At 35.6% G+C, this 17,289-nt stretch overlaps 1 protein-coding gene across 5 annotated transcripts in view; it reads left to right on the top strand.

Moving 5' to 3' along the window:
- Nucleotides 1–17,289, top strand: part of TTC29 (tetratricopeptide repeat domain 29) — a 226,277-nt gene that overhangs the window by 140,819 nt on the left and 68,169 nt on the right. For all 5 annotated transcript variants that reach the window (XM_038136455.1, XM_038136456.1, XM_038136454.1 and 2 more), the window contains 2 exons: nt 837–1,022; nt 16,355–16,567. In XM_038136455.1, the coding sequence (XP_037992383.1) occupies nt 837–1,022; nt 16,355–16,567 (399 nt within the window). The remainder of the gene's footprint in view (nt 1–836; nt 1,023–16,354; nt 16,568–17,289) is intronic.

Here is a 17,289-nt window from a genome sequence, read left to right as displayed (position 1 = left end):
TTTAAAAGGTGCTTTTCCAAGGGAAATAAGTTGTTACTCTGTAACTTTAAATTGTAGATAATTTTGTATTGCTACTTAGATTTAGGACTTGCAGGTTTTTTGTAAATTTTAGGGATAATATTCATAATATTCATTCAGCTGTCTGAGATGATAAAGAGTAGAATCCAAACTTCAGGCCATGGAGAAGATCTGTGACTTAGAATTCACTGCTTTCCACATTTGTTCTGAGAACAATTCCTTGGTGAACTGGAGTGGGGGAGGAGGGTCCTAGGGAAATGGTTCAAATACAGTTTGTCTTTAACTTCTAAGAGTGCTAAGGTACTAAACATGGGAATATACATGAAAACTCAAATCCTTTCTCGTAAGTCATAATTTGAACATGTAAAATTATATTAATTAATGGATTGTGTTTGCAGTGTGTTCTTTCTGGTTCTTAATCTCCATCAACGCAGTTGTTACCTTAGAGGTCCAAGTTATGGAAAGCTCTTAGGCCTTTTCAGGGCCCAGAGGCTCAGACAAATGCTTCTCCAGTCTCACTCTGACTTCTCGTTTGACTAGCCAGTGTTTTATCCAGGTTCTGTGTGTTTTATTGAACTGAATTCTGGTTTTGCACACAGAAATGAGAGCAAAAATATGTTTCCAGTTGTGCCTAATTTGTAAGGTTATAATTTTCCTCTTCAATTTCTCTGAGTGAACGCATAGCAGAACTTGATGGCATTTGAATAGTGGAAATAGAAATAGCTCTTAATTTTCATTGTGATTATTGCTACAACATGCAAAATTTCTGAACACTGATGATAATATAATGTTTTTTATTTTGATTTTTGTTTTTAAAGGGCACTATGAGAAGGTGTATGATAACCAGCTTAGCTTGGCCTGCTTTTTCAATGACCCTGAGGACAAATGGTTAAGTAACTACTTTTATGAGCAAAGCTATAAGACTGCTCAATTAGTGGAAATTGATGGTGGGAAGAGAAAGGCACAATCCTATGTAAACATGGGCCTCATCGAAGAGGAAGAAGGTAAGGCACTGACATCACAAAGCTGCTTTGGATGGCATCTGTAGTTACACAAACTGGGCTGAATTAAAAGAGCTGGGGACACGGAGTTCTGCAATGTTTAAACCTGCTTCCAATTTACACTTAGATAAACATCCTGTATTTTTGTTCTTTTTGTAATGACCTTCTGGTTCTCTTGACCACAAGTGACATCCTCTTTGTTCCTGACTGCCACATTGGTATTTGCTTCAGACTTAGACCTCACCACCAGCTCCTTTTCTCCATGCACATCCTTAAACTGTGAGTCTCTGAAATCAGAAGATTTTAATAGAAGTAACTAGAATCATAGAACAGCCCAGGCTCTGAGGGACCTTGACAGATCATCTGATTCAACCTTTCATGGGAAAAGGAGCCTAAATGAGGTTATTTTAGCACCCTGTCAATCACATCTTAAAAACCTTCAGTGATGGGGACTCTGCCACATCCCTGGGGAGCCTGTTGCAGTGAAGAGTTATTCTCACTGTAAACAATATTGCTTTCTTTTATCAAGGTGAACCTTGTTTCTGTATTTAAGAGCAGACATTACCTTTCATGGTAGAGGGGTTTGTGTGCGGATAGCAGTCTGAGTATAAAAAAGGCGTTTTCCTCTGTTTGCCTAAAATCCTTTCATGGTGTGGGAGGGCAAGCAATAAGTAAGCCTTAAGTAATTGAATAAAGCGGGTCTTTCAGTTCTAATTTGTAAGTGTACTGCATGCCTAACTATTGCTTAAAATATGTGATTTGTGTAGCCACAATGGTTTTGTTTCTGTATTTGGCTGTGGGTTGAAACAATTCCATCTCGGAACTCAACTTGTGGCTGGTTTCTGTATAAAGTGGCTTTTCTTAAAAAAAAAAAAAAAAGACAGAAATTGAAATATTTTGTGGGAATAGTTAAATTCCATTGAATGTCTGGTGGAATGGGTGTGTTTTGGAAGATGGCCTCATTTTCCAGCAAAAGCCTAGACATAAAACAAAAAGTCTGCCGCCCTTTTTTTTTTTTTTTTTTTTTAATTGAAAGGGTGTTGTCCTATTTTTTCCTCTTATCCTCTTACAGCTGACACATGGCACCTTTTTTTATATTTCTTCACATCTTTCTAGACTGATGGTCATTCACACTGTTTTCCTGTGTACTGTTGCCTTATCTTTCTTGCCTGCAACACTCAGACCTGGATTGATTTTTAAAATTTGAGCACGTACCAACAATCAATAAAATGGAAGGATAACTTTTCCTACACATGGTATCATCCAGTTTCCCAGTTGATAAGATAGCAGTTGCTTCAAGCCCAGCCAGTCACAACCAAGTCATTTTCATTTTGAATGAAAAACGCTTAGGTCGGTTATCTATCTCTTACTCAGTAGAATAAAATCACTGAAAAATTGCTGGATTTTAATTTCTTTTTTTGCAACCTTTTTACTTGGTCCTTTGGTTACTAAAAAATAAAATTTTAAGAAGGTGCAGACAAGCAAACGTTCATATCTACCTGTAACTTCAAAGGCTCTTACTTGAGTGCGACTCACTGCTGTTACCCAAGCACTGCCAAAAAAAAATAAAAATTAACGTTTTCAACTTTATTATGTCTTAAGCCAAAGTTGTTGAATACTTAAATATCTTGAGGCCCATTATAAAAGCACATAACTAAAGTTATGAAATAGCCTGAGATGATCAGAGAAGCAGGAATTTTATTTTCCAGCTGAAGAATATTAGAAACTTTTAGAAGAGAAGCTTCTTATTAACCTTATTACCGAGAAATTAAGCAAAGTGGATTTTGCCCAGGGTAAAACTCCACTGAATGTGTGGGCTCTGTCTGTTGAAAATATTTTATTTCCAGAGAGAGAGACGTAAAAAAAATAAAGAAGCTGACAGAGTAAGCATAGGATTTGCGTTGAAGGACCATTGAGAAAAAAAGACAGCAGATGTATTCCATCACTTTGTATTTTCAAGGGTGAAAAATTGATTCAAGGGCAAGTTATGATTGGAGAAAAAGTGTAAGAGGACATATTGGGTTGGCATTATATAATATTCCATCAGTTTTAATGGTTATAAGTAAAATTTTAATTCTACTTTTTTTTGTTCAGTTATTTATCATTTGATAATTAATTTGTGAACCAAGATAGTCAGATTCCCTCTTCTCTGGAGTTGTATCTACAGGAATAAATGTAAACATCTAGTTCCAGTTATTTTCAGTTCTCTTATCCAATAGTGTATTTTTCATTACTTGGGAAAGGAAGCTGTCTGTATATGCTTAGGACTGATTGCTTGGGAGTATAAAGTTAAACATGGACTTGTAAAGATTGCTGTTTGCCTTGGAAGAAAATCAATACATTTGCTGGGTAATTTTTGTGTAATCAAATTTAAAGTTCTTTGACTTTCAGCCTGGTCCCTGTCCTAAAGGCTGGATATAACCTGATGTTCATTAATCTTCAAAGCTAAATATTTGAGGTGTTGGTGATGTAGACTTCAGTCATGATATTTGGATGCAGGCCATTAGTAGCTGCCAGTAAGAGAAAGAAAACAAGGAGTGAGTAGGCTGCTACAGAAACAAATGGAATGTTCTGCTTGGAGTAAACATGATTTTAATGGCATTTCTTCACAGAATGAGATTTTTAATCTCTTCCCTAAAATACTCTGCCTGTAAAATAAGGTCTGAAGCATTCACTGATTATTGTAGGAGTGTTCAGATTTTGATGCTGTTCAATTATCTGTACTACCCCCCCTAGTTTGTCTTTCCTCAGACGGCTGATAATAAGTAGTTTTATTACTTTTGTTATTCATTATTTTACTTTATTTACTCATTTGTTACTTATTTTTTCGCATAGCTCTTTAATGTGCTGGTGTTACTTTACTGACATTGAAAATGCAATAACATAACACATTTTTCTCATGTTAAATCCAGAATTACTTGTTGACCAAGTAAGCATAGGCTTTGTGATGGAATCTCTTAAGTTATGCGAGTTGAAAAAAAATACTTTTATTCCTGTGCTTTCAATGCATTTTCAGAAGTAATATCAGTCATCATAAGCATATCAGAGAGTGAGATTATAATCATAATTTATGACAGATTATATTACTGTGCTTTCTGCTGAAGTTAATTGTGACTTTGCAGAAGAAACAGTTAGAGTCCACTGAATAACACAATGTCTAGTATTGTTTTGTAGGTTCTTACGTCATTGCAATCTTTGAGTGCTTTCTGTTTTGTGCTAAATGCTTGCTAAATGCATGAAGTGATATCTTAAATATATGCGTCCCAAAGTTTAAGATAACTTATATCAATAAAAAGAGCAGCCTGGGGGAAAACAAGGAGTTTGTACTTGCAGGAGCTCTTAGCTTCTAATATGTTACTACAAAACCAGATAAATTTCTATACTATTCAAAAGCACAGCTAAACTAGGCATCTGAAATTAGGGTACCTGTCAGTTGCAGTGCTTGGGAACCTTTCTGGATATGTTTAAATAACCGTTTGAAAAAGCATGTAAGTATCACAGTGGAGTCCAGTGAATAAAACTTTCACAATTCATTACAAATGTGTATCAGTGACACTCCAGAACCTGGATCTCCCCTGCTATGAGAGCTGTAAGATGTGTGGAAATGATGCCATTATTCTCAAGGCAGTGGTGACTTTGAATTAGTCATCAGATTTATATTCTGCTAGCACATAAGGATCAACAATGGAGGTAATACTTTATCTGGAATCTTTATGGGCTGAAAAGATTAAAGCCAAGCAGAACTAGTGAGAGAAAGGGAGCGAGTGCAAAGCAATGCTGGGAACCTCAGAGCTGATTCCCACAACACACAGCTAATCCAGAAACCCAGCTTTGTCTGTGTGTGTGTGGTTTTTAGATTGTGAGCCTTACAAGACCTCAGTAATGAATTCCTTTAGTCCTTTCTAAAATAACTTACACATTTCAAAAATCTGTCTTATTCTGCAAGTTAGTGAAGGGTTTATAAGTGTTCAGTCCTTCTCCAGCTCTGCCTTGATTATAAGCAATGTTAAGCTCTGATTGATTTTCAAACAGAGCAATGTTATGCCAGAGTTGATCGCTTTGCACTTACCCGAAAAATATTAATTAATTGCACCTGATTTATTTGAAAAGGTGTAATTGTTTTATCTGTGCTCATGGATAAAATATGGTCTATTTCATATGTTGATATAAATTTTTTGATAGAAACTTTTCTGGTCGAAAGACCTACTGAATGGGAGGGACTATGAAGTTTAATTTGTTAGGGAAAAAAACACCACAGGATTCTTGCAGATTTTAACAATCTCGATTGAAACTGGGTGTAGGATTTTCCCTGTCACTTTGCCATTGTATTGAAATTCAAGTTTTTATTAAGGCATTGCAGAAATTGATGGAAAGGTTCTGATTGTGTTTAAGGGGCATTTCACAGAATGGCTGGATCGGAAGGAACCTCTGAAGATCACCTAGTCCAATTGCCCTGCTAGAGCAGGTTGTACCTCAAACAAGTTGCACAGGATAGCTTTCAGTAATGAAGCTTAACTATTAACTACTGGATATATTTGCTGAACAACAACTTAAAGACAGTTAATTACATCTTCTGGTTTTGGAACATAAAAAGCCTAAACTGTTTATTTTCTTGTTCTTAGTCAAGAAATTCTTGCTCGGAATCCATTCTTACTAAGAAATTGTTGATTTTGTATTTTGAATTGTTTATGGCAAGTGCTTTTTAATTGAAAACTGTAATGTATAAATAATTGAGAGAAACTCAGCATAAATTCATGAGTATCTGTGCAGAGGAAATATGCACATTTAAGCAGAATTTCCCCAATTGGTTTGCCTTCAGGCAGAAATAATTTATATTCAGATATAAAAAAGAGAATGTTAATATTGCAAAATGAAGTACTAAAAAGGTTTAAAAAGGCAAAAGTTAAAATTGCTTGTGAAATTTCATATGCTTTTGTGTGTGCACAATTTGCAACTTTATTTTAATTACATAAAAATATTGTTTTTTCGGAGATTCCTAAGGATAGCCAGAATAAAATTCACCTGTGGGATGGGTGACCCACATGCACCTTCTACATTAATAGAGCTTTATGTTGTTATCTGTGCTGTAAGTCTGCCAAGCCCACTTAAATAGCAAATCCTCCATAGTATAGTGAAGAAACATTCTGCTTTACAATCTGATTGCATAATTGCAAACAGCTGGTAAATAAAACAAACCAGGGGGACAGCATTTGTGAAGAGAGATTAATTTCTTCCTCATTACTTGTGGAGTGCAGAGCTGTCACTGATAACAGAATTGCTGCATTTGAACAATCCAGCCTGTCTATTTAACTGTGTTATGTTTCCCCCACAAGGCCTATGCCCAGTATCTGAGGTCTCCATACCATTGTATCCACAAGCCCAGGTTAGACCCTGGAGGAAGGAAAGCTAAAATGAATCCAGTCTCTTCATATGGGAACAAAAGCAACTCAAATTATCAGCTAAAAGATAGGTTTTTCTATCTTTTTGTCTGTGTTGGAGATTCTGTTTTGTAAGCAACTTGTCTTGGCACCCAGTTACCTTTGTGATTTTTGGTAAAACATGAAGTTCATTATCTTTCTCTTTTTTATAATGACATTTTTCATTGTGTGGACAAAAAGAGGAAAAGTATTCAAAGATATATTCCTATGTAATTTTTTTATAGGAAGCTTTTGTGCTAGTTAAAACGTGAGAGTGGCTTAAAGGAGAGTCATATTTCTAGAGATTATCTATCCTTTCAGACAGGAACCACAGGTTTGTTCTGCATTTGTACAGTATCCTTTCCTCTGTGCTTCTACAGCACTTGTGCCTAGGTGAGGTTTGGTGTGGGCTGTGATAAACTAAAGCTGGATGAGAACGTGCTGCTCCCTGTCCCAGCAGAATGCTGCTGTCTCAACATGTACAGCAAGTTCTGCCTGCCTCTGTCTGTCTGTCTGGAGTTTGGATCAATGTCTATCCTCAAGGTATTAATTTTCTAAAAAAAAGGTGGGAACTTACTGTCCTATTGACTTCTTACCAAATTTTGTTGAAACTCACTCCGAAAGTAGCTGAAGAACAGAATGGTCATATAGATTTGTTCCCTATGGAGACTACCCTAAAAGTGTCTCTTTGTACTGTTCATTGTCTGGAGAGAACGTGCATATTTATAGAACAGATCAAATCCAGTAGTAACCAAACACCATTGGTTTATCATGGTATTCCCCCCTCCTCACCCCAGGTTGCATTTCCCAAACTATAAACTTCTCAGATTTATTCCTAGTTGTGATTTTTTTTTTCCCAAACAGCTTATTCAGGAAAAGGCATGTAGGAGTAGATTTGACCTAGAAACATACTCACTTGTTTCCAAATCCTTTCTCTTTAACTACATAAACCTGTTCTGAAATTTTAAGTTATAGAGTCTCAACATCAGGCAACTTTAAAGACAGAAAGAAGCCTTCTGTTAATGGAACATGAAATTCTGCATACCCAGGTTGACCATTTAAGGTACTTCCAGTCACTGATTTTCACCATATCAACTGAAGCTAATTCTGCTTTGTTATTTTGCATTTACTCTATCTCACAAAGTGGTTATATTGCTTTATGATTGCTTAAGAATTGAATATGTAAGTTGGCTGGGAAAAACTTAATTGTAGAGCATAATTTAAAAAATTTATGCAGCAAATTACTAGGAGTTACTCTTTGGATATTCTGCTTTTCTCTGTCAGTCAGAAGCAGCCGTAAAGCTGTCTAGATTCTTGGGAGGACAGATTGAACAGGTTTATTAAATAATTGAGCTCATCCTCCTGCAAGTGTGCAAAATAGTTCCCCAGCAAATGACATCTTATTATTACAGGGCTGTTACTGGTATTGAGCTAACAAGTACTGTCTTGAATTGATGTCATAGAAATTAGGAATATTTTGAGCTTAAATTAGCAGTCTTAAAGTCTGAAAAAAGCTTCTGAACATGCAACATGAAAGAAAAAGGGCCCCGTTAAGTTCAAAAAATATTCTTCATAAAATTATTTTTTATTCTTATTTTTGAAAGGTTTTGCTTGGTAATGAAGGTATTTTGAGTAAAAGAACTCAGGAAAAATTCTGTAGTGATCCTACTTCTGAAAAGAAATCCTGTGACAATGTAATACTTTCTACATGATTTTACTTCACTTGATTTAAATCAAGGTCTGTTATTAAGCACAGGGAAGTAACAATATTCTTTACACTAAGAAAAAGTAAGTTTCCTTAATCCTTTTGGGGTCACTCCCACTTTCCTGGCCTAACTCTTCAAATGAAGAATCTTTTAGTTCTGTTATAACACCTGGGGACTAGTCTGTATTCTTGCTTTCTAATAAGCTCTTCAAAAAATACTCACAGCAGTGCACAGGTGCTGATTCTAAACTCTGTTATTTGCATTGTCATTAAAAGTTTTGACATATGAAAAAAAATCCTAAATTAGTTTCCATTCCTATGTGTTCAGTGATTGTAAAGTTCATTTTCAAGTCATAAAACTACTCTAAAAAAGCTATGGCTGTTGACTTGAACTATGAAAGATATATCAGGAATATTGTAGAAAAAACACGTGATGTGTGCTTCAATATAGTATGTTTCACTCAGGTGAACTGTTTATATAGGTGCTTCTGTATGAATCATATTCTAAATGTTTTTGGTATCCAGTATTGCTCTGTTTGCTTTATGTGCATGTTCATAAGACTATGACATTTAATGAAGAGATCTTTTTAAAGTATTGATAGCCATGAGTAAATTATACTGCGTTTGATCTGTGTTAAAGATTCAAAGTCCAAGATATTTGAATAGAACTTAGAATAAAAATGTAATTAGGTTACATCCCTAAAGTCTGATATATCTTTAAAAAAGACTGCAAATGAAACTTTATTAAAACTTCAAATGAATTATTTCTTTGCTTTTTTAAATTCTTTTTCCCTCTCTTCTCTTTCATGTCTGTTACTGACATTGCTGCTTGTATTTTACCTGTCTTTTCCAGAGTATTTTAATTATTTACTGCTTAATGACTAGTAGTGAGATGAAGCTGCCCTCTTACACAGTTTTTTTTCTTTGCTTCAAAGCTTTGAGAGGTCTTGGAATACTGTAGCTGGTCCAGCAGTTGTCATCATAAACTTTCCTGGAGGCAGTGTTTCCTTTCAGTAATTGATAAAGGACGCTGTTTCCAGAGGTGCCTTTCCAGTGTCACTGAGAGCTGCCAGGGTTGCATGTCCTCAGCCATTACCAATAATCTTCAGAAGCCGTAGGTATAGCAAACATGAAGCTGTTAATAAAAATATATCTTGCTCTTCATGGAATCCTTCAGGTTGGCTGGGATCTTAGCAAGTCATTAATCCAACTGCGCTTCTGAAGTAAATCATCTGCACCACAGAACAGCTCCAGTGCTGGAGCACTGCATCTGAATATAAATTTATTATTGGAAGCTATGGAAAGTAATGAGAACTGGGTGGAATCTGAATAAAATGTAAACACTGCCAAAAAAAGTATTTAAACCAAGGCAAGCATTTGACACGACTTAACAAAAAAATTATTTTAGTGAAACTAATCTGCTTCAGTGTCACTTTCTCTATTTAAAAGATAATGATCATATTAATCTTTGAGGTTGAATACCAATATAACTTGTTTTCATTATTTCTGTTAAACCTAAACTCCTAAGCCCTGAAAAACAGAATTGCTAAGTATGTGCCATTCATCCCTGAGTTTTCTGCTCCTTTCCCATTCTGCATTTAGATATCCACCCATAGACATTGAAATATTTGTGAAACCTGAAATGGGAGCATCCCACTGAGTGTGGGCCTGCTCCTATCCAGAGCCTGGAGCCTTACAGTGTGAGTTTCCTAAATGCATTTTGCATCTTGGGTAGCCTTTGCATATTGAAAGCACTTTGATGCTCTGCAAACGTGAAAGAAGGCTTGAATAATACTGTGAAGCAAGAATTCCATTCTCTCTAAAATGGATCATTCAGGTAGTGTTCAATATTGTTTGAAATGTTGTCCTCCATATTAAAATAGATATATATCAAAAAGTGTTTATATATAATCAAAAAATTCAGAAGGTGGCATGTGACAAATGCTGCTTTCATAAAATGTGTTAACCTAAAAAGATAAAGGAATTTTAATTGTAAACCAGAATTTTGCATGTTGGTTCATTTGAATATGAACGTAAGACAGACAAGTTAGTAGAATTTTCATCTGGGACCCGTTTGGTTTTCTTTTCTTTTCCCCTTGCTGGTCCACAGTGCACCATTCCCAAAGCAGCTGTCATTTCAGCTGCCTGTGGGAAAACCCTCCTGTTTGCAGCTCAGGAGTGCTGGCAGGAGAAGGGGAAGGGATTAGAGAGCTGCCAGGCAGTCAGAAAAGCCAGCATTATCCCTACCTTGTGAGGTGTGTCTGGAAGAACCCTTCAAGTAAGCCATTTTTAGAACAGGTTTGATATCCCAGTGTGCTGGTGGTGTGATACAGAATCTGTGAACTGTCCTGCTGCGGGTTCTACAGTCTGCACTGCCCTCTAGGTTTGTGTAGGTGTATTTTGAGTGCTTGAGCTTTAAGGCAAGTAATATAGGTCCTCAGAGGACAAGACTACATATGCTCTAATGCTCACTGGATTACTACAGTTATGATTTTCTTTTCAGACAACACACATTTGTTTAAGTAATGTAAACAGTAATAATGTATCATCCTCTGAGGTGCAGTACCTAAGACTAGACTGGCAGTCCTTCACCCAGAGAAGGGAAGATAAAATACTGTCCTTTTGCACTGCAGTCAGTCCACCAATGCTACATCTCAGGTTCTGTGCACTTTCCATTTCTCTCTTCCTCTCTCCTTTGTGTCTTCAAGTGCTCTACTTCTCAGGCATGGCTTCAGCTGGCCTTAGGCAACTTGGACTCCAGGTAAGATCTACTGGTGTACTGTCAAAGTGGAGGAATGGTCAGAATACCCCATGATGTTCGTTGTAATTTTCTTATGAACGGCCTTCATCATTTTGCTAAAGCTCCTGTGGAATCTTTCTGGAAAAAAAAAAATTTAAAAAATCAGCTTCTCTAAAATAAATTCATATAAGGTTTTACCCATTATCTTAAAAATACTCACTTTGATTGTTGGCTGATGATTGGTTTTGTTTGAAAAGGGTATTGGAGAGTTATGAAACCACAAAATTTTGGCTTACAGTTCACTTTACCTCAGGAGTCCAAGGTGGCTCAACTGAATGAGAGATGTTTGCTGAATGAGAGCCTTGTTTTATGTTTCTTGTGAACCCACCTCTGTTAAACACTTTTGTAACAATCTCTGTGGCAGACTTAAGTACTTCAGCATAAGTAGTGCTGTCATAATTGAACAGAGAAACTGAGCTTAATACAAGTAGTTCAAGCAGTTAGACTGAAATGTAAGCATTTGTCTTTTGAAAGACAATAGCATTTTTGGCTTTCGTTACCATTAACTGATACTTCAACCAGATTTTGTGTTCTCATTGTATAGTGAAATAACTGATGACAAAAGATGCTCTAGATTAAAAAATACTACAATATACTCAAAGTTTATTTTACCTTTAAGTTGTTTGAATTTACAGAGGATTATTTTCTGAAGCCCTCAATAACTGTTTGCAATTTAGAATTAAATGTGCTTTCTGCTTCTAGTGGTGCTGCTGGGGCAGGTTACCTAACAGACCTGTCACTTTTCTTCTGCAGTTTTTTCTATGGCATTATTTTCATTGGCAAATATACGAGCTGATAGAAAAGGAAATCATTAGGTGCGCTCAGTATTTGCTGAGGCATGGAGCTAGAGCAGGTCAGTCACTGCATTTTGCAGATTGTGACATTTTAAATTACCTGTACGCTACTGGAAGCAATCTGTGGACCTAATTAACATCTCACCTAATTAAAGTCAGGAATGTATGTAGAGAATTCTAGATAGTTTTGCACTGCCTTTATTTGTTAAATACCACATTATTCAAATTTGAGTCTCTAATTTCAGTATTGAAAACTTCAGGTTTGTGTGCTGTTTTCTTAAGTGGGAGTAACTTTTTTTTTTTTCCTCCTTCAAGTAATCAATGCACTGCTGAATGAGTTCATTTTAATGCACTCAATCATGCCTCTAATGTTTGTAGCTTACGGGCGCAAGCATCAGTAATGCAGGAATGTTATATGGCTTTAGTTTGGGCCATTTCATAAAATATTCATGGAATCAAAAATGTGCATCAAAATAGCGGCTGGGAGAATTACATTTATGTGCCTGCTTTTATGGCAGCTTCACATTTAAACCCATTTGTGTTAATATCTAGTCAATCTTTCTACTTAAAAAAAAGGCAAAATAGTAGTCTCCATATATACCCCTTTTGGTTTGGTATCTATTTTGATATAAGAAATCTGTATCTTTGGATTGGGTTTTAAGAAGGAGAATTATAAATGAACTTTTAGGTGATCTAAAAACATTTCTATATTTACAAAATTCTATTGAATTATTTTGCTTGAATGAATAGATTTAATTTTTTAAGTTGAAGCAATTCAGTGAAAACTGTAGCACAAATCTGTCAGAATTTCTTATATTCATATATAATTATTTAAAATTTATTTTCTGCTCCCAAAATTATATTGTGACAATGTTAGCCTCCCATATTTAAGATTAAGCTGTTGCTGATGGGATTTCCTTTGTTATGCCTATGAAAAATTATTAGAGTGTAAAATTTTGGTAGTGGTAGTATATATGTTGTAAGAATTACCATTCTGGTTTTTAATTACTTTGATAAGAAGAGAAGAGAGACATCTGAGATTCTCCAAGTCCATTTGGTATCCACTGAGATAAATTCTGCACAGCAGTGTGAAAATAAATACGCAATTGGTATTAATGTTGCCAACTGAAAATAGCGTTACTGCTTTGTGTAACATTCTGCAAATAGATTTTTCAAACATGGATTTCCTAGAAACACCTTCTTGATTTTCTCTTCAAATTCCTAGACCTATAAAAATACATTTCAGCAAGTTGTTTCAAATTATTTTCTTACTCCGTTGTTTTTTTCTTCTCATTTTGCTTTTTTTTGGTCTTTGGTTTTTTTCAGTTCATAATAAAAGTAATTTAAAACTCTGCCTTTTCACTGCCTAAGTGAGATAAAAATGCTCTTATTCTCAGAAACATTCTGCAATTGGCTAATTGCTTTCTTTTAATATTTTTTTCAAGATTTTCAGATGGTGTTCTATGAATGTCTGAAGCCAACACTTGCAGCGGTTCAGTGTTTAAAAATTAGAATGCACTGGCCTGATCAGTTCTAGCTGAAGTGACTCATGACAGGGAGTAAACTCACCAGCCCCCTGAAAATATTATTTTCCCACAACATTTGAGTTTCACAGAAGCATTATGAATTAAATAAATAAGCTGGTGTGTCATTTGCCAGTGGCAACGAAGAATTTCAGTTTATTTTCATGGAAGAATAAATTTCAGAGTCTTAAATGTTTTACCTTCCATGAATTTGAGAAGTCTCCAAATAGCTCTTCTTATTTGAAAGAGTCATCAGTAAGCAAATTCCCAGCCACATAAGGGCTTTCATGTCAGGAATTCCATCTCTTCCCTGTTTAGGAAACGAGCGGGTATTTTGGCTTTCTGTGCATCACTTTCTTTTTAATATTTCTGTGAACTGACTGTTTTACATTTGACTGTGTAATCTTTCTTGGTAATTCAGTGAGGCCAAATGTAATAAAGATCCATTTGAATATTACCCAAAAAAATCATATTACTTCATCATTTTGAAGCTTGATGTAGATGGATAGTTTTCAAAGAGGTTTCACTGAAATCTGGCATGAGGAGTGTCAGGTCACAGCTCTTAGGGTTAGGTCAACTCCTGAGAACTATGGGGGGTATGGAATGTATTAATTCCATTTCTAGTCTGATAGAAACTTTCTCAAGGAGATATTGCAAGAAGGGACCTTGGGTAAGAATCACCACACCTGATAGTTCTAACCTGAACAATAGTCCTTAAGATTGCAAGTTTTATTTACCTAAACAATGTGTCCTGTTAAGTGGTCATGTTACAGTGTCAGGAGAAACTCAGACACTGTTCAGCTTCATGGTGATACCACTCATTTGTTTGCTGCTTCCCATTCTTACTGAAAGTTTTTAAGTAACACATGAGTCAAGTTCTAGTAAAGAATCCATTACACATGTAGTTTATCCCAATGACTCAAATGTATGATAATACCTTTTCAAAAGAACAATCTATTTATTAATGAACTTCGGGGAGAATTCCAAGGAAGACTGTGTGTGCTTATGAGAAACCAAGTGAACAAAATGCTGGCTCTACCTATTAATGGTACGTTTTCACTCAACTTTCAGTCATTTGTCACAAACCCAACATGAGCTTCTTCAATATCTTAAATCTGCCTTTAGCAAGTTGAATAGCTGGAATTCCATTGACTTGTACCCTAAGCAGTTTGCTGAACTGGATAGACAAAAACTCAAACTGGAAGCCTCTTGAGAATGGACAAGGATTTTTGTCTGGCTTTAGCAAATCTACATGTCTATTTTCTGTTACATCTGCTGTCAGGGAGTCTGTTAACAGCTTGTACTGGTTGTGATAATTTCCCTTTGCCTTTCTATTTGTGCAGTCTGATGTCAAGCGTGTGACATTTTGGAAAGAATGTATAGAATTTTCCCAGTGTTTTGGGCCATCTCTCCAATACCTGTCCCTAGGTAGAATGGAACTGAATAAAGCCTGCTGACTCCCCTTTCACCTGGCACTGCACTCTTCAGCACCTGTTATCTCCTCTGGGATTCTTACATGAATTTTAGGCTGTAGAGCCATAAAATTATTTGTCTATGACGTTCATTTAATTCATTGCATCTTTGAAAGAGGAGTTTTTTGTGCTTGTCAGTTTTAGTTGAACTCGTTTTAATCATCAGAGAAACTTAATATGAAAATAAATTTAATTCTAATAAAGATGAGTTATGTTTTATATTGCAAAGTTGAAAGCATGGTTATAAAGGGGTAACATATGCAAAAGACAAATCTAAATTGAGTTAATAAGAGAAATCTGTCATAGCTGTTCTGCTGCCTCTAGGTTGGCTGGAGGCCTGGGGAGATAACCTCATTTTCTCAAGGAATGCTTAAAGAAGATCATTCTCCAAGCTTTTCTCCTTTCCTCTCCTATGACTGGGAAACACCTTTTTCCTTCCTGGTTCTTTCTGCAGTTTGAATTCAGCACTGTAAAAAAAGACTGCCCAACAGCAATAGTTCCTTGCCAATCACATCTCAGAAGAGGTGCAAAGTGCAAACCACAAAAAATAAATGAACCAATTTTATGGGGTTTTTTTCAGCTTTTAATAGAAATATAGTTGATATATTGATGATCTATGGGACAAGATTCCTCCATCACACACACACTTATGAAGGCAGGGTCACATTCACAGTTCTCCCTGCTACAGAATAGTCTTTGCTAAACAAGACATTGTGACTAGGATGCTTCCTTTAAACTTATTTTTACTGTAAATATTCTTATCGTACCTGCTTCCCAGCAATACCCATTATGTATGAGCTTTTCTGTTCTTTCCAAGAGCTTTGAATTTTCATTGTCCAGCAGGTATGGAAATCTCCTAGATTGAATTTTATGTACAGAGGTAAATCCAGCTGAAGGTAGAGGAAAAACTACTTGAATGTGAAAATTAATTGAATTCTATCTTCAAACTTTCCTTTGCCCTAAAAATGTTTGAATAACTTACATTTGAAGACCTTGGAGTGTATTACTTCAGGCTCAATAATTAATCTATCAATGGCTAATGCTCTTGCAGTAAATCTACTAGATAAACTCACCAGAGTTGGCCTTGCAATAACTGTTGAATAAATTACTTTGCATGATAATTCTTTTTTTCATTGATTAATTTGTTTGAATGAAGGTTTTTAGTTTTTCCCCACAGTTCTGATACCTTTATTCCCCACACTTCAAATCTTTCACCTCAGGTTTTCATTGTGGGAAAAGAACCTTGAGGAATAGTTTCAATTGTGATTACTTATGCATAGATGTGATTTTGATATATAAGAACCACAAAGGCTTTATGAATCTAGAATAAATTTATTTTCTAGAACATCCTGACTTTTCATCCACGGAATCACACCCCTTCCATATTATGAATTTACAAAAGAAAACTAATTAAAAATATGATAAATTTAAATTAGAGCATTACTGGGTACTGTGAAATTTGATCATGTTTTCCAGTGATCTGTGGGTTATGTATTGAAGAGTCTTGAAAAATATGTGGAATGTTTGGCTGCAACTTACTTATAATGATAAAATTATTATAGACTACAAACTTGAACAATTTTCAATGATTGCACTGATTTTAATTATGAATGATGTTTTTCAGGTCATGTTGCAAAAGCTGCTGAGCATTTTGAAACTTTTTATGAGCTAACAGAGGGCACATCATGGAAGGATGAGACGGGCCGCACTTACACTTCACTGGCATGTCAGCATCTCTGGAGAATTTATACATTGCTAGCAGACAAAATGCTGGAAAATAAACAACACCAAGAGGCCATCAAAATGCTAATAAAAGCTTTAAAGATGGCAAAAGAAGGTAGGTGGAAAACAATGCTTTCCTATTCCTTCATTCAGTGTGCAGGCCATGATTTTCCGAAGAGTAAAGTAGAAATTGTCAAGGGTTTGAACGGGTGATTATTTCCTATGAAACTCAATGACAAATGCTGTCAATACTCTTGAAGATCTCGCTGAAGCAGAAATGCCTTCTTGCTGACTACAAAGAAACTTTTAGGTTCCTCAAAGCTTTATATCCAAAAAAAACCCTGACAGCCTTGTGGGAACAATAATGTAAAACTGTGAACCCATAATCAGAAAGTGAAGTCACTGATGGAAGCTGAGGTCACTGAATTTGATTGGCTAGTCACTGTTGATTTGGCAGGTTTTGACTGATATTATCTGTTGGAAAAGTTACCTTTTCAGTCTACATAGTTACTTTTTACTTGAAAAAACCAGGGTTTTATCATAAGCAAACAAAATTTTCTACCTTAATATGCATAAATACTTTTAAACCTAAAGTAAAAATTACAGAATCACAGAAAAACAGAGGTAGGAAGAGAAACCCCTGGAAATCATAAGGTTGTCCTGAGCAGGCTGCTCAGGACTACATCCAGTCAGGTTTTAGTATTTCCACAGGTAGAGCCTCCATAACTACTCTGGAAAGATTTACCACTGTTCAAACACCCTCACAATGAAGAAGGTTTTTGTTTAAATACATATTAATTCAATATTTTTCAGCAGATCCATTAGGTTTTTTTAATT

Source organism: Motacilla alba, chromosome 4 (assembly GCF_015832195.1).
Source record: "Motacilla alba alba isolate MOTALB_02 chromosome 4, Motacilla_alba_V1.0_pri, whole genome shotgun sequence".
NCBI lineage: Eukaryota > Metazoa > Chordata > Aves > Passeriformes > Motacillidae > Motacilla > Motacilla alba.
Note: the sequence above shows the minus strand (reverse complement) of the source record. Positions and strands in the feature narration are given on the sequence as shown.